Source organism: Xiphias gladius, chromosome 11 (assembly GCF_016859285.1).
Source record: "Xiphias gladius isolate SHS-SW01 ecotype Sanya breed wild chromosome 11, ASM1685928v1, whole genome shotgun sequence".
Taxonomy (NCBI): domain Eukaryota; kingdom Metazoa; phylum Chordata; class Actinopteri; order Istiophoriformes; family Xiphiidae; genus Xiphias; species Xiphias gladius.
Window position 1 is genome coordinate 11,058,902 of NC_053410.1, and position 23,330 is coordinate 11,082,231.

The 23,330-nt window shown below is 40.1% G+C and overlaps 1 protein-coding gene across 1 annotated transcript in view; it reads right to left on the reverse strand.

Moving 5' to 3' along the window:
- Positions 1–14,785, reverse strand: part of adam12b (ADAM metallopeptidase domain 12b) — a 79,973-nt gene extending 65,188 nt beyond the window's left edge. The window contains exon 1 of the mRNA XM_040140092.1: positions 14,600–14,785. Coding sequence (XP_039996026.1) covers positions 14,600–14,714 — 115 coding nt within the window. The 5' untranslated portion in view covers positions 14,715–14,785. The remainder of the gene's footprint in view (positions 1–14,599) is intronic.
- Between the last annotated feature and the right edge of the window lie 8,545 nt (positions 14,786–23,330).

A 23,330-nucleotide genomic window follows, 5' to 3' on the forward strand; every position in this document is an offset into this window, starting at 1 on the left:
TCAACAGTGTTTCCTCGAAGCCGTTTATGGTATTGCACTTGTTTGTTCACAAAGAAAGTTTTAGAGTTAAAAGGGGCGCTTGAGAGCAAAGTTAAAATTCTGCCTACTTTCTCACTTCTGCACACTGGCTGCACGGAGTGGATGTGAGGGGTTTCAGACACAGTTCAACAATCCAACAAGCACTTTGTTTGAAGCATACTGACCCCTTTAATGTGTAAATTAATGTGAATGTGTGCAAGAGCGCTGCATGCTTTTCAAGATTTTTGTGTGTACCAGGCCTCAGTATTAGCTTGGATAAAGATTAAAGTTTGTATGCAACATCCGTCATTGCTCCCCGAAAGAGAAGCACTGCCTTCAAACGGCGAAGAAATATGACATGACCATTCTCATGGGCTTTCTCCTCTTTGGGAACCTTTGAAATTCAAACTAAAACTGGGTTAATCCCCTATGGCTTCTGGAGAGTATCTTGATTGCTAAGCCAACCACAGTTGTATCCCCATACTGGACACAAGGGAGAATCGTCTGTGGGTCATACATCTAAAAAACACAAGTTCCATTTGGCAGCCAAAAACAATTTTTCCCCACTCTCTCTTTAAATAGCCTCACAAACCGTATCTCTTTTAAAACTCAATTTTGATGATCTAACAAGGGTGATTTTTTTTTTTTCTGCAGTTTTAGAATCCCTAGCATGAGCTGTATAACTAATTAACTGGTAGGTAATGTGATTTCAAACTGGACCTGAGGTCCACTTTTACTCATCAGGGAAGCAGCCAACAATATAAACAAACAAAATGAGCTGCGATTACTTCAGTCAAATGGAGGGCACTGCGGGACACAAGACAAAAATCAACCTCATTATGTACAATTAGTACGTTACCTGCTGCATAAGAGAGATATCCTGATGACTTTCACATGTATTTGTATATTTATCTTTTTTTTAAAAATCTTTTTCTTTTCAGTCTATAGTAGAAACAGAATATGCTGCTTTACATTTACACCTAATACTGTGTCAGCCTAATCAGCAATGTTACCACAGAGTCCCTCTCTGGAGATGAACCGGAGAATAAACAATGCAAGAAAGGTCAAAGCAGGCGGATGAAGGACATGTGGTAATCTATAGGCATCGTGTTCAGAGACTACAAGAGAGAGTTAATGTCACAGTGGTACTATCTCATTAGCCTTAGATTAACATTTGCATACAAACTATGTACAACGTACTGTGTATTTTATGGAAAAGAAAAATGATTACACGCTACATGTTTTGCCTAAGAATAAACACATTACTTCTTTATTGAGCATAAAAATTCACTCTTGACCTTGGAAACAGCAGTTAACAAAATAATCTCCCCCACAATCTCACAACATCATGCAATTGGAAGTTCCAGAACAGCAACTAAATGAACCTTGCAAGTGACATTTTTATCAAAGGCTGTTCACAAGGTCAGGAATGAATTTTTAAGTTCAGCTTTTAAGCCAACGTGGACGAGAAGCCCTTACAGTGCTCAGAAAATATGGAAATTTGACCATCTAGAATTCCATGACAGCTAGGAAAACTGCTTATGAATTTCATGTGATATGATAAAAGCTCCAGAAGAGCAGCTAAATAGACCTTATGGTGAGAATGTTTTATCAACCTTAGTTTCAGTTTCAGTTTAAATAATTATGCAAACTGCTATCGATTGAACTGATGATTATTTTCTCAATTGAGTGCTTAATCACTTGGCCTACAAAATAGTAGGAAAACAGTAAAAAATGTCCAGCACAGTTTCCTGAAGTCCAAGTTGATGAATCCAAAAAGCTTGTTTTTGGTAAGGTATCGAGTTTAATGTCAAAGAGGAGGAAAAAAAACAGAAAATACTCACATTGAGAAGCCAGAACTACAGTTTACAGTACATGACTTTTTTGGCACTTTTGCTTAAAAAATTACTACTCTATTATCAAGACGGACGCAGATTAATTTTCTGCTGATCAACTAATCGATTAACCAGTTCATAGTTTCAGCTCTAACGTGAACATGTCATAATTGCTATACAGTATAATACTGTAAAAATATTCCTCATCATTACCTGAAGTATTTAATCTTTGCTGCTGACACTTTTGAATGAACAGACATGAGAATCTAGGGATGGATGGTAATGACGGTGTAAAAAGTACACCGGTATGAATTTGTCCTACGCTGTGGATTTTGACTATACTGCTCTGACCAGTGAGCCCACTGTCGTATGATGAAAGCCTTGATAGAATGGCCGAGGCCCCAACCCTAACCAATAAGTGGGCATGGTTTCTTCTGAACTGGGTTGGAAAAAGATAGAGGCGACTGGTCGAGCCCTCACAGATCTAAAGTGGCAGTGACGTAACAAAACCAGCGGGAGGCAGCAATGCATTAAACCGTGCCTAGTCTGCTGGAAAGAAGAAGAAGATTTGCCTCAGGCTTTGTCATCATCAGCCTGCGGCAGTGCAACCCCCCCCTCCCCACGTTCGTACTTTTTTATACAGAATGGCAAGGCGGAATAAAGGCACGACATTCTCGTTTCGAACAGGCGCTTTAAGAGTGCCCGAAGAAATGGCCGAAAGTGCTGCACACGACAAAGAGGAGGAGGAGTTGGTAAAGTGCAAATTTTCGTTACACGGTCATGACATTACATAGTCAGACAACGAGCAAAAAACGATAATCTGCAAATAATGTCGGGCGACAGTAGTTGCAGTGGTTTTAAGAAAAAAGAATATACCGTGATATACACTGTTACAGTCCGTGCTTCATATTATACTGTGATATAACTTTAGCTGCTCTGAACCACCTGCTTTCAACAGCTCTCAACTGAAGTCAAATATAAAAGCGAAGAGACACCACGGGCCCCCAGGGACATGACTTTTCAGTTATTTTTCGACACACAGAACAGATCTTTAATAACAGAAGATCAGAGGATAAGAATACTGATTATTGATTTCATAATGGCGAAGTTTTAATGTTCAATAACTGCTGCTGCCTAAGTAGCCCCCCTAGCCTCCAATCAAACTCCTTTCATGCATCTGCGAATGCCCTCAAAAGGTGAATGTCTGCCAAGAGTGACTCACTGAAAAGGCCTCTTTAAGTAAAGAAAAGGAAGATGAAGAAACTGTGATTATACACAATGACAAATGTCTTTAAAAAGAATAAGGTCTTCTGCCAAAACGCTGACAAGCAACACACGGCAGAGGTGAGTTTAACTGTTGCAACTGGATTTGATAGAAATCTGGATGTAATCCAGAACCATTTCTGGGAATGCCTACCATATTGATCATACATATTGATCACAAAATAACCAAGATAAAACCACTGCATGGACGTGAGATACATGTAGGTACTATTATCATTGTTGACAGGTTTGATCTTTCTTTTATGCTTTTTTTTAATTTACTGACCTGATCACAAGGACATGAAATACAAACTAGGGGCCCCTAAGAATACAACAGAACACAATAGTTCTGCATTGTTTTCTACTTTTGTGAGCCTTATAAGGAAATATCTGTTGAGAGTTTTCGAGAGAGGTGTTGATTTAACTATTGCAAATTCAAATCAACAAAAAAAAAGAACATTACAAATAATAAGCTTCACAGAAGTATTGTTTATTGTAGGGTTATTGATTGTTTGTCCCTGTATTTCTATCCACCCTCATATATTTAGAGCAAGGCTTTCCATTTACAGAAGTACTAAAGGAATAATTCAACATTTTGGGAAATACGCGTGTTCACTTTCTTGCTTAGACGTGGAAGAGAAGGTCGATACCACTCTCAGTTCTTTCAGTTAAATGTGAAGCTACAACCAGCAGCCAGTCAGCTTATCTTAGCATAAAGACTGGAAACGGGGAAACAGCCAGCCTTGCCATGTTTGAGGATTAAAAAAAATCTGTCTATGAACACCTCTAAACTCACTTATTAATGTCTTATATCTTGTTTTTGTACTCAAATTGTGTGTACGGGAGAGGGAGTGCGGGACTATTTCCTGGCCAGGTAGAATGACTTTCTATGATCTTGTCATCGCTATGAGGTTGCAGTACAACCAGCTGAGACTCCATGAAGTTACGGTGGAAATAGTCCTGCACATGAACCCCCCCCACCCCACCCCGGAAAACCACAATTTATCATTTTTACACTTTGGTTTTCGTACTGATTAAACTAATTATATTTTATGCTACGATAACTTAACTCTTCTCTACAAACATGAGAGTGTTTTCAATCTCTTCATCTAACTCTTGGCAAGAAAGCAAGTGTATTTCCCAAAATGTCGAACTATTCCTTTAAGTAAAGTAAATTCAGTGCTTTGACCTTCATTTGTTTGCTTGTGTAAGGACGAAAGGAAATGTTTAGCTGATTCATGCTTTCTAAATTAAATCAACAGCAATTACTAGTTGACAAAAAGGGTCTTTGACAAGGGTACGGTCATTAGTAGTTATCCTGTAGCAATAACAATATCCATAATTCCTTATTACGCATTTCATAAATTGGTGACCATAGTCATGACAGAAAGAGCAGAGTTTTCTACGCATCACACACAGTCACAAGGGTTGCAGATGACAAGAAGAGGTGCGTGAGTGCTCTGATTCAGCGAAGATCTTAGTGTCTTTTGTGTTTTCTTGCTTCTGCCTCAGACGCCCCAGGTTCTACATTCTCTCACCCAAGAAATCTGAGGATTAAATATGTTCAAATGTTTTAATCTTTTGTGTCAAAGTGGAACAAAGGAGCTCTGCAAACACCTTAGTGGAGATTTCAATGTACATCCAATTACGGTTTCTGTATGAAAACGCAACTGACCTAAATAACGCAACGGATGCTACACCTACATTCTGCCCTCAGAAATAGAGACCTTAACAAAGAGAATGGCGAATGAGGCCGCTTTGAAACCCAGGACAGCTCATGACTATCTATCTTAACAGAGCTATTCCTGGAAGTAAAAATGGCATCTAACTACTCCTGCAACATCAATTAGACAGTGATACCTATGAGGTTGTCCTGAAATCTATTTAATTAAGAGGTGTGAGTCACTCAGAGAAATAGAAAGACATCAACATAATCTTTGGGACCGTCTACAGCAGGGGTCCCAAACTGCCAGACCGAGCGCCATTTCCGGCCCCCCTTCCCCTCCCTCCAACCCGCACATGATATAAAAAATATAATATAATGTGGCCCAAAAAATTATTGTATGAGAAGTACCAGGGAGACGAAGAAAAAACGAGCCAGGCAGCTTCTTGGCTTTTTCATAAAGACAAGAAGGATGCTGATGCTGCAGCTGAAGCAAGTTATGTGGTGAGCAGGTTAATCGCGAAGCAGTTTCTGAAGGATTGCATGTTGTAAGTCGCTGATATCCAATGTCCAGAAAAGAAGAGCTAATTCAAAAATATCTCTCTGTCGGCAAACACTTATCGACATTATGATCAGTTACGCAACACTGACGAAAGCACAGACAAAACTGACAATGCTCAGCTAGCCATTTTCATCGGGGGTATTAATGACCAATTCAAAGCGACAGAAGAGTTTTTGTCCACTGCACTGCCATACCACAGCCAAGGATATATTTCAGCAGCTGTGCGACGCGATTGAGCGCTCTGGTTTGCCATAGAACAGACTGGTAGGCATTGCCACTGATGGAGCCCCCATCCATGACAGGCGAAAAAAAAAAAAAATCTGGTAGCGCTGGTACAAAGAAGGTTAGAGGAGGAAAATGCAGATCCACCAGTTGTTCTACACTGAATTATACACCCACAGTCACTGTGGAGCAAATGCCTGAAATATGAACATGTCATTTCTGTTGTCCTGAAATGTATCAAATATATCAGGTGCAGGCATTTTTAGAAGAAATCGAGTCAACGTACGGTTGACTTTACTGAGGTGCGCTGGTTCAGCAGGAGAATGTTCTTAAGAGATTTTTTGATTTAAGAGCAGAGCTGAAGAGATTAATGGAAGATGGTTGAATGGATGTTCCTGAATTTGATGATCCAAAATAAGTCATGGACCTTGCATTCCTAGTGGACATAACACAGGAGCTGAACATCCTTAACTAGAAGCTCCAGGGCCCTGGTCAGCTCATAACAGCATCTTATGAAAGTGTAAAAGCTTTCTCCTCAGAACCTTGACTGTAGAAAACTGATCTCTCTGCAAAAAACCTCAGTCATTTCGCAGCATGCAGATCTCTTGCGGAGGAGGGCAGAGCATTTAGCGGTGATGAATATGCTACTGAAAACCTACTGCAGGAATTTGATCAGCGTATTGCTGACTTCAAGGCACACCGTGACACTTTCCAGCTGTTTGTGGAGGGTGCCCCAAGTGTGTTGCAAATGGAACTTATTGACTTGCAGTGCAATAGTGAGATAAAAACTCAATTCAGAGAGGCACAAGGAAAAGCACACATGACTGGACAATTTCTGACAGAATTACCTCCATCCTTCCTAGAGCTGTCCAAAGTCTTGAATCGGGTAATCTGCCTTTTTTGTGAGAAACTTTTCTCGACTATGAAGTTTAATAAATGCCCATCTTGAAGCTGTACTCGGGGTTTCAACTGTGACCTCCATCAGGGCAAATGTGGCTCAGCTGTGTCAGCAGAAGCATTGCCAGGTGTCTGGCAAGAAATAGAATAAAGTATAAATGCATTCAGGGATTAGATTTGCTAGTTCAGTGCAAGGTTTCAATAAGTTCTTTAAGATAAAATAAAGAAAGGAAAAAAGATTTGCACTAACTGTTAAAAACTAATGTATATAAACTGCTGTTTGCATTTTTTGGTTAAGTTTGACGAACATATGTTAGTAATGTCAATAAAAAAGTATTTATTTTCAAAAATTTTGCTCTTTCTTATAGTACTTGAACGTTGAAGTGGCCCTCCTATGAGATGACAGTACCAGCAGTGGCCCCGAGCCAATGTGTGACTCCTGGTCTACAGTATTATAGGTTGTTACAGTAAGTCTCATCACAGTGTGAAACTGAGCGCCAAAATAAAGCCTGGGTTTCCTTTCATAACAAACACTCATCCCTCCGGCACATCAAGCAGATCATTTAACAATTACTCCTGTTAATATGCTCCTGATGAATTATTTTTCTTAAAAACAGTAAGAAAAAAAAAACTGCTGCTGACATACTTCATCTCCAATATGATTTTCTTCGACTAATAAAAGACTTGCAAAAGTAGAGATCCTAAAAGTAACTTATAAGAAAAGACTCTCGCAACTGATGAAATAAGTATTCCAGAAAATAAGTCGTCCAGTGAAATGTATATATAGGCTTCTTTTCTCCGTAGAGGGTAAATGTACAAATGTATTTTTCATCTCTGTGTTTCATCTTGAGCAGCATAATGAAGTGGTTAGCTTAAACTATACTGGTTCATGTTCTCCAGCAATAAGATATTTAATGGCATATTTTACAACACAAGACACTGGCCAGAGCTGTAATTTCCAGGCACTTTAATGTTCAAAGGGAAACTCTGAAAGCCCTCTTCACAAACGTTATTACATTTTTAGTAGATTGCTCTAGAGATAACAATAGAGGGGAAAAACTATGAAATTATGTTTCTCCCTGACTCCACGTATGGCCCTTTTCAGGCTGAAAGAAACAAGCTTTTTAGCTTTTTAAAAAAAAAAAAAAAAGCTTTTAGCTTTTATTTCAGCTTTTAATTTTTTTTTGTTTTAACTTTTTAGTGTTGTTTATTTTTGAGATACTTCTCAGTAATTCTACTTTCAGCGGGAAGATGTTTTAACGTGTGGGACTCAAGTGCCTGGATTTGAGTAGCAGTAGTAGAGTATAATTCAGTAGTTGCTTATGGTTACTAAAAACCACAAATGTTAACCTGCTGGTGGCGCTAGAGGAAAAGTCATTGGATCACTAAAGTAAGTAGGATTCATCTTCTGGGAACCATGGATATCTGTACCAAATTTCATGGAAACTAATCATACTGTTGTCAACACATTTCATATAAAACTAACCTCATGGCGGCATTAGATGAACACTTAAGGAATTTTCAAAGTAAATAGGATTCATCCTCTGGTGAACATGATTGTTTGTACAAATGTCACGGTGATATATCAAATGGTTGTTTGGATATTTCACATATTAAAGCTGTGGCCTGAACGACTAACAGAACAACAGACACACTGCCACCAATCCGAGCCACGCCGCTCTGGCTAAAAAAGTTACACCCCAGTTCAACTAGAGCAACTTCGTGTATAAAATGTGATTTCCAGTGAGGAGCAACAGTATGAGCTTCTTATTCACAGTGGGTGAGACCAGGGTGAGAAAATGGGGCTGCAAGGCACACAGAGAAACAAAGAGTCCCAAAGCCTTTCGCAGGAGGTGAGAATTTAAGTGATCTCTCACTTTCTCATTTCAACCATCCCTCCTTTTATAAACACCCTCATCACTCATGTTTCCAGGTGATGACACACTGGAGTAATTAGCGCTGAAGTTGAGAATCTGTTAATCCTGGATGTGGGACCCCCCCTCCCACCCAGATCCCTTCCAAACAGAACAGCCCATTGTCGGCCTTAGAGGTCAATGGCTCACAGTGAAATGATGGTAACAGGAGACTTCCCGGGGTGAGGTAGTGAGATTTGCTTGTGTGTCCCATTCCTATCCTGTGGGAGCAAAAGTGGAAAAGCCAATTCCCATCTTGTCCTGCACAGATTTAGGCATTATGTCTCAGAGCTATGGGGATTTCAGCTGGGAGGATTTGGGGATTAACAGGAATTTATCGCACATGCTGGGTTACCTAACAGTCATTCTTGGGGGAGACGGGGTCCAACAAATATGGATTTTTAACCATGCTAATAACATGGCTCTGTGGATGGCAATGTCAGACTGTCGGACAACCACTTTGGCCCTATCCCAACAACTACTGGGTGGTTGCCATGAAATTTTGTACAGACATTCGTGGTCCTCACAGGATGAGTCCTAATTACTTTAGTGATCCTCTGACTTTTCCTCTACTGCATTATAAGATTGACATTTGTGATTTTAATTGAAATGATTATGATTAATTGAAATAACTCAAATGCTATCGGATGGATTGCCATGAAATTTTGTGCTGACGTTCATGTCCCCCTCAGGATGAACTGTACTAACTTTGGAGATTGTATGACTTTTCACCAGAGGCTGGTGGTTTAACATCTGGTCAAATACTTGAAATACTAAGAACAATCCTATTACCTTTATATGTACTTCGTGTTTTGTGCTAATTAACACATTAGAACGCTAACACACTAAACTGAGATGGTGAACATGGTAAACATTACACCTGCTAAGCATCAGAAGCATTGTCATTGTGAACATGCTAGCATGCTTACATTAGCATTTAGCTTATTTTTGTTTGTGTTGTTAAATTCATCCAAAATAGACATAATAAGTATCAAATATTCATTCACTATGTACTAAATCGATAAAAAACAACAAACAGCAACAGATTATGTATTTATCTCACACACACACACACACACACACACACACACACACACACACACACACACACACATATGTAAGGATCAAAAGGTCCCAAATTGCTGCACGGAGGGCACAACCAAACCTCCGCCTCGCAGGTCTTTTTCTTTTTTTTCTTTTTTTTTTTTCAAAAGGTTTACACTTCATATAATATTCTCTCAAAACAGCTTTTACTCCATCCATCAAAAGCTTCCAGAAACCATAAAGGCTGGTGGTTTAACAGCATGGCTGGACTTCAATCAACAATGTCTCACAATAAATACACTGACACATAGGTGTGATGACCTTTCTGTTGTAAACTTATTGATGTAGGGCGTCGTGCTGGTTCAGCCTGCTGTGCAGCTACGTGAGTCTCAAACCCAAATTATGTTATTGCATCAGTCCACTTTCTCATTCTGTCCTTACTCTCATCCAAGCGAATCCTAATATTTTTTGAGAGGATTGCTCTATCAAAGAAAACCAAACAAGCAACGGCCGTTCTAAAGAATTCATACGTTCAGCCAAAATACTCCCTGTTTCTTCTGCTACACCTCAAGCCTCTCATTCATTTAAATGTGAGAACGGTGAAAACTGCAAGTGTGCACCTCTCGCAAATCCAATATCTGCCTCCATTCCGCATTCTAGCATAAAAATCAACAGCTTGCTTTTCATAGACAAGTTGTGACAGCAGTGAACCCCTGTTCCCTTCCTACTCGACATCTATTCATTATTCCTTTCTTCCTCTCTTTGAGCCACAAAAAAAGTCATATTTTTTCCTTCATTTCAGAGAAAATTGTCCGTCCCAAAAAAATATCTGCGCTTCACAGGAAGTATGACACATTCAATCACTGTGGTAAATGGATGAGAGCGGTAGGTGACTGTCTTTGCACCTGTCTCTCTGTCCCTTTTGGTTCTCTGACTGCTGTCTGTTAGGGCTCTGCAAGTGGTGGTCTACAGCTCTTTTGTTGTGTAACACCCAGACTTCTCACAGTTTTACAATACATCTCTCAAATACTCTCTTTCTTTTCCCCTCTCATCTCCCCTTTTCTCACTCATGATTATATGGAATTTCATTATTCCATAGGTTAGTTTCTCAGATTATCACACTGCAGTACTGCTCTCCGAGTTGTGCATGCCAGTAGATTTTGTGTTGTGTGTTACGTTGCCACCTCATAACATCGACTTATCTATTACATCTGTGGCCCCTTCATCCTCGGGCAGAGCAGCACGTGGTGAGCAGGAAAAAGCTAAATCACACTGATGGCTATAATGACCAATGACGCTTAACAGAGGGAGATGTTTCTAACTGTGTCTGTTGTTCCCTCGCGGCCAACAAATCAATGCCAGCCCGTCCTCAAAATGTCAAGTGACAGCCACCCCAAGAGATTGAAAGATAGCGCAGGGTGAAGCTGTTCCCTAAATGGCTTTAGCAGAAAGGAGTTGCTTTAACCCAGCCATATGTCAGTGTTCCGCCACAGACTGGCGGATGAGTGTTAGTCCCATCCCGGGAAACTGTGCTGAAAGGTGGGTGATGCTCCTCAGAGACCAAAGGGAGTGGGTGTGTGTGTGTGTGAGTGTGTGTGTGTGTGTGTGTGTGTGTGTGTGTGTGTGTGTGTGTGTGTGTGTGTGTGTGTGTGTGTGTGTGTGTGTGTGAATTTCTACGTGTTTCAGGGCGTTCAGGGCGGGTTTTATTCTCCTCTCCTCCAGTTTGTTTGGACAACACAGACATTCTAATCTTTCTAATTAATTCTGTCTGATGCTGCGGTCTGACCAGATGATATCCTCATATCTAATCCAGGTCATTTGCTTCTGTCTCTAATTATTTATTGAGTTTCCTTTGCCCAGAAAGCAGTTGATATGCAGAGGAAAGACAAAGAGAGACAGGCAGAGACAGAGTGTTACAGACAGACTGATTCATCAAAGATTTGTAAACACAGCCTGCTTGATTTTTGCTCTTGTGGGACTTGCTTAATTTTTGCCGTAAAAGTTCAGAAGGCAAGTGAGCCCTGATGGGCAATAACACTTAATTTAAGAATTCCCAAATGTTTTTTCAAATGCACTCAATAGTCCGGTCATAAATATAAACAACTTTTTTTGAAAGCTAATGAGCAGATGGCCAATTCAACCACTGATCACCTGACTTCAACTTTGGAGATTCTTTCATAGGTCGTTTTTGCAAAACTTAATCACACCAACATATTTAAAGAGGTGGTTCTTTTGGCTTTAAACCAGAAATGTGTTACTATTCCAAGAATCACTCAAGGAGCCATCAGTAAACCTTTTGATAGTTTCAAGTATTCTTTTTGATTTTAAAAATAACAGGTGTCAGGGACAAACCAACATTTTCTTTTTAGTTTTAGGTGATGGGAGACTGAGAATTTAATAGAGTGAATTATTGTATGGCTCATGTCAATGCTGCAGTGGCATAGATTCTGTAAATAGCCTTATTTTCCTCTGCAGTACTCAACAATTGACTCTGCTTTTTGGGGTTAATTGTGTGTAATAGTATGATGAGAATTTCATTTCCTCAATGAAAACTACCTGCTAACCTTTACAGTGCTTTCACCTGTTGATTTTTTTGTGGAAATAAACTCAGCATTGCAATATTACTTGCTTCAAGGCCAGGATATACTCAACATGACACGTTCAAAATCCCTCCAGAGAAAGTCCTTATTATCTGATGCATCACTTACTTCAGCAACTGCTAACACAACACAATTTCTGAATTCTGTCCAGGTAACCAATTACAGCTGAGTGTTGGCACATGCACAAGCGTGCTGGCACCGGAGGACCGAGTGTCAGTCGGCTCTGAGCCATATATGGCTGCCAGATATGGAGTTTTGGAGGGTGCAGACTTGGGCTGATTTGGGCTGAGAGTGTGTTTCAGCTAGCATCACTCACGCTAACTTTGGGCAAGCGTCAGCTCATGGCATTGGCCCAGGTTTGGCTGATTTTGGCAGGGCATTCACCGAAAATCTGGCTAAAGTCAGGCAACCAGTTGTGCCGGATTTAGGCCACTGTTTAGCCAAGCTATCTTGGCCAAGTAGATACCTACCACTTTAGACTATGCATACACCCTGGGCTTGCCTATTACTCCGAAGGAATATCGGATTTTCTGTTCTTCTTATGTGTAAATTCATCTTACAGCTATACTTCTACTTACTTTGTTACTTCAAAATTAGGCAACAAGTCCTTAAAATTAAACGAAAAAATACATTATTTGTAAATGGCTTTCAGAAACCTTTGGACAGTGCCTTCCAAAACTGTAACAAATCACTGTTTTCTGATCTGACATCACTATGGTTAAGGTTTGGTTAGGTTCAGACACAAAAGCAAGATGGTTAAGGTTAGGGAAAGATCTTGGTTTGGGTTTAAAATAACTTGTTGGTTAAATTAAGGGGAATGATCGGTCACAGTAAAAAGAAATCAATGCGATTGTCACTAGGAATGGGGAAGCGAACAGTATTCTCCTGTGTCAAAGTCCAATACTTTGTTAACCCATCTAATCACCCAGAACTCTATACCAGCGTCACACTGTTTCCCTCTGTGCTACCCTTGAACAACTGTCATAATTCCTCCAGTTGCTAGAGGAACTTGTCACTTAAATATAAATATGTGTTATTTTTGGTCAATTGCTGACATGATGTTGTCGTTTTTCCTGGGAGGGCAATCTCAAGTTAGGATCCCCAGTTATCATGAGCATTTTAAATCATGTGTTTTTGTTGCACTTTTTGCAGTGCTGCTTATATTACTTTCTTTTTTTACTCCATTTTTGAATGACATGTTGTAGTTGAAGTGAATATGTCTGGGACAACTTTTTCTATCTACAGCTCCTGTTGTCTCCACCTTACCATCATTAAACAAATATAACCATAAAATTTCTATGACGGAGAGAAACTGTAGACAATATCCTGCTGACATCAAAGACCTGGTACATACTGCCCTATTTCAAAACTCACACTGCACCTTTAAACTATTTTTACTCCCCGCATTCATATATCAGCTAACCCTCTGAGTCTGAGTGAGAGCTTTAATGACCCCACATTGAGTTGATGTGTGCTGTAAACATCTCCTGAACTGCATCTTTCTACCTCTCTCCCAGCATGGGTAATTTTCATGGAAGCTTTGCTATAATTTTTGTGGGACTATTAATGATGCACCCTCAGGCTGCATGTCTGTCAGCATCAAATCTGTAACAATAAACTGTACACGCATTTTTTCAAGAAAAAGCGTGGACCTGCATTGCATTTAACTTTTGCTGGGTGAGATGCATTTAGATTATTCAGACCTGGCCCGTAAACTGTTTTTGCCACAATGCGATGATGACATGCAGTGTTGTTTTAGCCGTACACTTCACAGAGGCACTGTATGTACTTAAATCACCTGAGATAAAAGACATTTATTCAGAGCTGTTTTTTAATCTGTTTCATATTTGGAGTTTGCTGGATCCCGACTTGCCAACTTCAATGAATCTATAAAGATGTATTTTTGTGGCTCCGTTTTTGTCTTTGCCATTTTCTCTTGCTACTACACAAACAGCCACACACCCATTAACAAACAAACAAACAATCAAACATATCCTGGCACGCGCTCTGTCCCATACACACAATATCCGGTTATCACTAGCTCATTCATACAGCAGATTAAATTTAGCAGCTGAACAAAAATAACATCCTGTCTGGTTTTTTGTTTACAACCTTAAGATAAAGCTGTATCCTCCTGGATGTTAAACCCATCTGTCCATCCCGACAGCAGTCTGACTTCCCTTTATAATTCCATCTGAGGAGAAAGATGGATATAAAAAGCAAACACTATCTCCCCTCTGGCTGCCTCAAGCGTGAATTGCACAGCATGACTATGAAAATAGCTTTAAGACAAGAGAAATGTGTAATAATAGGTATCTGATGTGTGCCATCAAGTACAGCCATGAAAATGAGGGAGATTAGTCCTTTAGCTCTTTGTCTATAAACTACAAGTTAACCCTACCATAAACAGAACTACTCACACTGTATGTATCCTGATGAAAGTCAAATAAAATCCAGCCCAAACCCTCTAAAAATCACGTTCACTTGACCAAATTGTGGCTCAACATCTGCAGCGCTACATTAAAACAAGCCAAGTGACTGATGGACGACAATGTTGAAGAGTTATGTGTGGCTTTACTAACCTTCCTGTATGTTGTAAACCGTGTTGTCAGCATTTTCCGTCGCCGTGGACGGGCACCAGAAGCGGAGAGCGAGGATCAGAAAGGCAAAGTTCCTCCGCCGCCTCCAGGCTCTCATGGTGGGTCTCGGTGGGGTGAAACGCGCTCCGGTCAGACTGCGTTATTAATGCAGCAGGACCAGACGCTCCTCACAGGTGATACAGGTCAAAGCAGTTCACAGTAATGTGGAGAGGAAGGACTTAAAAAAAAACAATAATAATAAATCAAAAAATAAATAAATAAATAAAATAAAATAAAAAATGGATAAGAAAAAAAAAAAGGCTTCACCACAAGACTCCAACGAGATGCGGCAGACTGTCACTCCAAGGAGGAAGCTGTCAAAAACTTTTCCTTTACAACACCAGACGCTTGGCGCGCAACGGTCTGGGGGGCAAAAACGTTAAAATGCATGTGTAGGGCAAGTGTTTGTGTATGGAGGTGTTGCTCATTTGAGGCAGGGAGCGACAGGAAAGACAGAATGGGAGGATGGTGGGGAGTAGTGAAGCGGACTTAACATCCCCTCTAGTGCCAGAGCAGCCACACTTTGCCATGTGCGCTTCAGACTGCGCTGGGTCCTACAGCCGGACGGGTACACCCCAGTCCCTTGTCAAATCCAATCTCTGGCCAGCTTAATGCGTTTTAATGCAAACCAAGAAGCATTAAGGATGTATTATTATCAAATATTCAGCAGCAGGAGTGGTGTCTGTATGGCGTTTTAGGAGCGATTCTACACATAATATTGTGGACATTTTGCAGTACAGGACAAAACATATGTTTTATTTATATTTGGTAGAAAGTGACAGTTCAGGCAATGTGTGATGCTGTATTTGCCCAAGACACACGTTTACTTCAGCAATTAAATCGTATAAACTGAGGGCCGATCATAACAAATCATTTCTCTTACCACTGTGGATGGAGGTGTATAAATAAATGAGGCTTCAATTAAAAAAAAAAACAGTTTGTGTATAGCAGATATAACAAACTGCCAAATGTATTATACAGTAAAAAAAAAAAAAAAGAAGTTAGCTTTATCTCCTCTTGTTTCAGTCCCTCTAGCTTAGTCTCAAATGATCTCTCATGCGCTAAAATGTTGTGGGTGTTTTTTGACCTAGTGGGTCCACAGTGGATTAAGATCACCGACTCCTCTCCCGACTCCCTCTTTCTGAACTATGGTGGAGAAAGCCTCAGAAATACAACCAAGTGGGATACAAAAAAACGCTCTGAAAAGCGTGGGGCCCCAGTTTCGAATATGGCTTTGCTTGGGATGCAATTTGCTGGAAAATATTGCGTGAACCACTGTGATGAGTTGTGTAGAATCAAATCTATGCATGTATTCTGAAGGGTTTACCGGTTTCTATTTTAAAAAATATAAAGCTATTAAGTTTTTATTAAGATTTGAAATGAAGCTGTGTGCGTTTACACTATGCTTGTCTGCATAGCACTCATTTCTTTGTGAGTAATGCTGAGATGAAATAAAAGCACTTCATTATTCAATTTCAGTATGAATATGATATATTTAAAAAAGGTATTCAGCAATCAAAATGATGAGTAACCCCTAATTACCCCTGGGACTGTCTCCTCTTCCTCTATATATCTGGGTCCACACACAAACACACGCGTACATGGACAAACTGTCATCACCCAGGCGCCATCTGGGTTTTACACAGGGTACCTGGTCTGGTTTAGTCTAATCTTTTTTAGTGTGTGTACGCTGCAGGCGAAAGAGTCACAGATGTATTTGCGCAGGCGTCAGTTAACTCCACATCTCCACTGAGAAAACAGACTGCAAGAGAATGAAAACATGCGTTGCTTTGCTTCAGCTGACTTTGACTGAGTTATGTCCTTAAAATCCCACAATGTCCTAGTGTACCTTTGCATTTTAATTTTCTCTCTTAAGAGTTTTATTAAAATATACACCCACAAAAACACCTCTATTTTCTGTTGTCCACTTGCGACTGTTGAATTGGTTCTGTTATGTCTGTGTTTTTAAATGATCCCCTGGCTTTCCTTGTTTGTCGCTCACCCAAAGACACTTCAGTAACGCCAAATTCGAGGCCCACATACAGTAAACCTTGAAGACTTGATTTGCATTGGTGTGACAATCATAATCGTAGCCACTGCTAGCCAGTAGGCTAAATGTTCGGATAAAATGGGTGCCAGTGAAATGACTAATGACTAAACATTTATAACCGGTGGCTCTGCTTGGCCTTACACAATTGGCCCTGTAACCTCAGCCGCTGTTCTCCTTTCTACGACATATCAACCCCCCCCTCAGGGCATCTAAGTCATTGGGAAGCCAGTCAAGGGGCCTCACAGCACATAATCCACACTATGCGGAGATAGCAATGTGACATACAGACACATGATGTCGCAGAGAGGGAGAGGCCAACTGACAGGAGCCCTTCTCCTCATGCACGACTGCCTATCAGTCGGTGCTCATCGTCTGGAACCAGCCTAAATGGCAGAAGAGCAGCTATCCCATGTAGATTACTCTTTTAAATGGCCTTGCTGCTAACATAGGCATCACAGAAGTCAGTGTATATCAACGCTTGTTTACTACAGTACATAAGTTGCTTGCTATGGGCCATAATTGATCATACTGGATGCCACCCCCTTGGAGTACATTATGACTGGTCAATCACTTTCACTTTGGAAGAAAATGAAATATAGCGGCAGAATAAAATTCAATCCATCTCCGACATTTAGCCTATCATTTTGTTTGGGGTTTAAAACACTGTCAGTACTCACTCCAGAGCAATCCACTCACCAAAAGTCTGCCACAACAGTACGTATTTATACAGTGTGTTTGTCTGAGACCTGAGGCACATGCCCTTCCCCTGTTCTCTCCTCATCCCAGCAGGCTCTGTTTAAATGCCACAGAGATGTCAGTCACGTTTACAGGCTATATGTGGACTGTGGTCCCAAGCTGTGCTCAGAAGTCTCCTCTCCTATTACAGTGTCATCTCTGGTTTGGAGCGCTGTGACAAAGGCCCCTTTCACAGGCACTGCGTGTCTCCTGAGTTCGATTAACTTGGAATTCCACTGTTCCGGACGGGAGGCTCCAGAGGCCTTGAGGCTGCTGTGAGGTCAATGACGAAACATGGCTCTCCCCTCTCTTGCCGCTCCTCCTTACAGTATGGCACCAGTGACCGAGTCAAGGTGCTTTGCACAAAGCACTGAGACTCAATTTCCTGGGAAAATGACACTGCGTCAACAGAGAACGTCCTTGGAATTCTTTTATTTCATTTCGAGATACTTGAGATGCATTAACGGGAAAGTTATATCATAGATAAGGAATCAAATCATTTGGAAAGAAATGAGTAAACGTATATGATTACTGCTAATCTGTATTGCATTTAATCACTGAGTGTTAATTTGAGTAGGGAAGACAGATTACAGTTTCATTGCTTTAATATTTCAACTGTCAAACCCTTCTCATTTTTTAATTATGAGTGTGTCATTGGTAGTCGAGGAGGCTGGGCTTTGTCAGCGTCTGCACACAACATCAATTGAATTAATAGCATACGCTCTGAACAGACACAATACAACATGCACAATTTTCAACACTAGAATCATTTTGGTCAACAATATTGCTTATTTTGCCATAATCTGCCTTTGTGGCATAAGCAGATACATCTACATGTGTCTCCGTTACATGTCAAATCAATTCATATGTTTATTTTACTAACATGGTAATAAAAACAAAAAACAAGCTTTTTCATAAGACACCTGTAGTAAAGGGCTTATAAATTGTAACTAATGGCTTTATTAATGGTTAACAAATCATTTACTAATCCTTTATTGATCAGTCAACATTTGGTTTGCTGGGTTGTGAAAAAACTACTTGGTAATAATACAGTTATGAATTTTGGTAATTCCATTTACAAATACTTGTGAGTTTAACACTTTTCTAACCCACCAAGTCTGTAGTTACACATGTCAATAAGTTGGTAATGAATGGATATGGTTCAAGATTGCCGGTGGGTTTTTCCAGAAGCTAAGTGGTCAGGGACCCTTTTGATGAATTAAAGAGCTAAACAGTAAAAGTTATATTAACGCTAATAAAACCATTAGTTTCAACCCCTTTATTAAGGGTGACTTATTAGAAAGCGATTTATGATTTGATATGATATGATTCATCACCACAGTATCGATGCTTCGGTGTTTGCAAAAGCTTGTTGACAGTGTCAGTCAAATCCCATTCTTTTACAAAGTAAAGAGCAAACATGAAAGAAGGCATTTAACAGAAAGGGAGTCTTATTAAAATGAATACATATGCACAAGCACTGCAAAGATTTACGCAGACTACTACAGTAACTGCATTAAATACAAGGTCACTTGGTCTTGTACATGGAGGAAGGAGGGTTGAAATAATAGCAAATGGTCTCCATTTGCCTTTCAGTGTTTCTCGCTTATCTTTGCAGGATCTGGTCCAGAAGTCTCTGCAGAATAAGAAAGACAGCAATGGTTTTGATAACTCTCCCCCAGAAAGCAGATAAAAACATCTATCTGTGCTCAGACCTCCCTTCCCACAATCTCTTAAGAGCAGCTCTGCATCACACAGGAGCGACTCCTGCTGCTAAATTGGCTTTCACTTCCATCGGCCTCACCCCTGAGGTGCCGAAGCCCAGGTAGGGGGAATAATTCTAACTTGCTATCTGACCAAACACCCTGCTATGCAGTCGCCCTCCTCCTACAGTGCTACCCAACAGCTGGAATCTCATTTCAGACGGCATTCAAAACCACCCACCCTCTAGCCGGCACTATCGGAGCCTACTGTGAGTCTTCTCTGGGCTCCACCTCTCAGTTTGTGTTGGAGACTTGCTGAAAAAAATCGAGACCTCTACGGCTACACACAACTCAGTGTTTATCGGGGAGGAACACACTCCTCTTCCCCCAATCTTGCTGCAGTGGGGGCCGGCTAATGGCTTCATTTGAGAGATGTCAAGGTCACACTGGCATCTTAACAGTCGTTCCTGCTCCATTTCTCCAAGAAATAAAATATTCTCTTACAGAGCAATCTGACGTCATGTTGTGCTCTATAGCTGCTGACTGTGTCAGTAAACCACACAATGCTAATTTACTGAAGATTCACTGTTTTATTATAAATGAAAATGGTTGGAGGAATGAGAGCAAAACATTTTGCACAAGATAAATTCATCATGATGTCCCAGTTTACCTAAAAATTGGCAAACGAGAGACAAGCTCTTGGTAAAAAAAAAACTCTCATACACACATCCACACTCTCTCTCCCTCTCCCACACACACATGCGCACACATAATCTGAAGCGCCCATGATTGTGTTGATTATCTGTAAGAGATTGGAAGCATCTCTCCACATTTGTCACACCTCACCTGACTGACAGCGCTTCCATTGTTGTGGTTAGGTTGTAATGGGGGAGCGGGTGAAGGCTCACCCACACGTGGAGCTGAATGGATCTGTCTGACACCGAATGTCCTAAATATATCATTCATTTGCCACATGCCCCTCACTGTCGGAGGACGGGGAGGCTGCCTGTTAAAGCAGGTTCTATGTATCGTGTCAGCGGGGCCTAAAATAATTAATATAAGTTATTATTGTGTGAGCTTTGGTTTCCATGGCGCTGAAAATTAGACAGTAGTATAAAGGGTGAAATGGGCTTAGTGATGATGCAGTAAGGGTTTATTTCTGGCATGAATCATAGGAAGCTTCTTCAGTGTTTTATGATCTGGTTTTGAAGAAAACACCAGACACTGAAAAGAAACTGATTTCCCATAAAATATGAGGAAACTGAATAGAGCTGAATGTTGAACGCACATTCATTTGGGCGTCAGTCCAGCGTTATAAATGACAGAGGATGCAGCTTTGACGGTCAAACAGTGACCTCTGCTGGACGATGATCAAACCACGTTTCATTTTCATTTTCTTGTGAATAATGCTTATGTGCCTTTGATGCTTCATTTGCCCAGAGTAAGTACGGTATGTTGTCTCGATTTACTTTGATTACAAACACTCTAAAAATAAAGAAAAAGGACAACTTCAACAACGACAAAATAATCAAAAATGGACTTCAATTTTGTTATTGTTATTTTGTCTCTTTCACATTCTATTGTTTATTTCTATGTTAAATGTTTGGTGTTTGTCTTTTAACTTCTGGGGACCACGTTGGGAATAAGTACAAATACAAAAATGTATTCACAAAAATGTTAAAATATTATTGCCATAAAATATACTGTGCAAACGCCCATTTTGAACATTTCTTATCCTCACCCACAGTTATAAAATGACTGTGTTCTGTCTGTGCACTGTTTAAAGTCTAACTGTAATATTGTCTTTCAACACTGAAAAGTAAGTAAAAAGAAAACAAACTGTTTGATCCTTGATCCTGCCCACCTCCTGGGTGACAAACGAGCACGATGAGGCCACAGTGACCAACATCTACACCTCCAAAAAATCTCATCATCAACATTTTTTCTTGCAAAAAGCAATCACAGTGGAAAATGTGACCCTGGTGGAATGTTAAACAGCATGAAATGCTTCAGGAAACAGTTAAAGCATAGTGTTATAAATAGAGTGTTATGGTTGGGATTTTAAGTTTCTTTTGTTGCAAGTTTGTTTGTGTTTTATATTCTACTGAATTACATTTGAAGTTGAAAATTGTCATTTACAGTAATCAATCTTTTGACCTGGATTTTGCACCAAATATAAACCCCAACTCTACCTTTTTAAAGACCTCTGCTCGCAATCTGTTGGTTTGTGATACAGCCCTTTTTTTCTCCTCCTGCTTCTTCTTCGTCACCTCCGGCAGCTTGTTGTAAATCCTACAGACACATAAAAAGGCAAATTCATACAGGGCAGGGGAATATGGTATCAGAAGTCTGAGGGTGGCTGAGCTATGCCAACGGATTGGCATACTAGAGACAAGGTATTATCTAGTGAGACCACAGTCGGCAAAAAACTGGATCCACCGATAAACAGGTCTTCTCACACAGACTCCTTTTTCACTCCCACAACTACAGCCAATTTGTTAGGAGATCCTCCAAGTCAGATAGTGTCGCTTTTGAAAATAAAATACAATGGGCAGCCATCATCTGATCAGGTGTTCCTTTCCAGATAAGAAAAAAAAAAAAAGAAAGCGATAAGGTATACAGAGGGTAGCTCATATCTGCTGTCTAGACTTTTGGGCATCAAACATCTTTTGTATCTATACAGTATGCAGGTGGGTGATTGTTCATAGTGTTTGTGCACATACCTGCATGCATGGCAGATATGACAAACAAGCCTGGTGGATTGTACTGAATGAGAAAAGACAAAGAGCGAGGAGAGGCAGCGTTACATCCGCCTGACGTGGGTCTGGTCTGGAGAACTCACCGTCTGGACCTCAGCTGCATCTCCCTGCCTGATATAGACCTCTCTCTAGGCTTGAAAAGGTTATCTAGGACACACACACACACACACACACACACACACAAACACACACACAAACACACACACACGGGAATAACAAATAAGAATTAATATGTAAATGAATCTTGAACATGTAAATTAACTCAGAGGGATGTGTACGATTTCTCTTTTTCAGACAGTCACGCACTTGAGTATGAACACAGACTGAAGTGAATTTCCTGACTGCTGCTTGTCAGGTCAACAGCACCAAAACTCTTTGTTCATAATTAGATTTCAGATGTCAGGCCGAGACCAATGTGAGCTTTTCAAGGTTCCTAATTCCATGACTTCTCCATGACCTTCCAAAATTTAGCTGGAGTGCTTTGATTACCTGAGGTAATACGCCCCCCTTCTTTATTAGTGTTTTAATAAATATATAATATAATAATACAATTGGACTTGCTTTGAAGAAAAATTGCTGTAAAAAATCTTCCGCGATGAGTGTGTCAAAAACATGCCGGTCTGATCAGAATTTGTTTGAGAAATTCTGATAGTACCCAATCTTTGTAGAGAATCCAGCAAATTCCCTGTCTAGCTTTTCAAAATCTCGGATTTTCCTAAAGTGCACAGTAGAGAGTCACACAGTTGAGTTAAAGCTGCTGAGAGAAACGTTGGATGTGGTGTGTGCTCGCAGCTGAACAAAGCTTGTAAGAGTTTGTAAGTCTGACAGCGTCAGTGTGAGGAGAAGATAAACAAGACTGAATATCAAACAGCATTTCCTGAACACAAATCATAATCTACACCTTTATGAATATCAAATGATATCACAGGATTTCTCAGAAATACTAAGTTTGAATCCAAGTGATGCAGAAGGACAGATGGGGATATACCTTATAATAATGTTACTTGTTTTCTATGAAGAGTTTACTACATTTTTACAAACAGCCATGGAATTACAGGCAATTTTTGTTCCTTGCTGTACAACATTTTTGACAAATGACTGGTTTATAGAAGGCAATTTGCATTGAAATATATTTTTCATGATTAGTATGCTGCACTTTACATCATGTCTGGGTCCCATTTTTTCATTTAGATCTGCCTCTGTTTTATTCTTGATGTAATTTTATGAATTGATCATTCTGATGTTTGCTTATTGTGACGTGACATTATGTGTCCTTGTTGGATGCATTGTTTGACTTTGCATTGCTGAAGTATAGAAGAACACATTTAGAGACTCAGTATATTCTAGATGCACTGGTCTCAAATTGTGTCCATCCCCTGCATACAGAGTTTTGGAGAAAAAAAAAAAATGCTTTAACTTATCTGCAG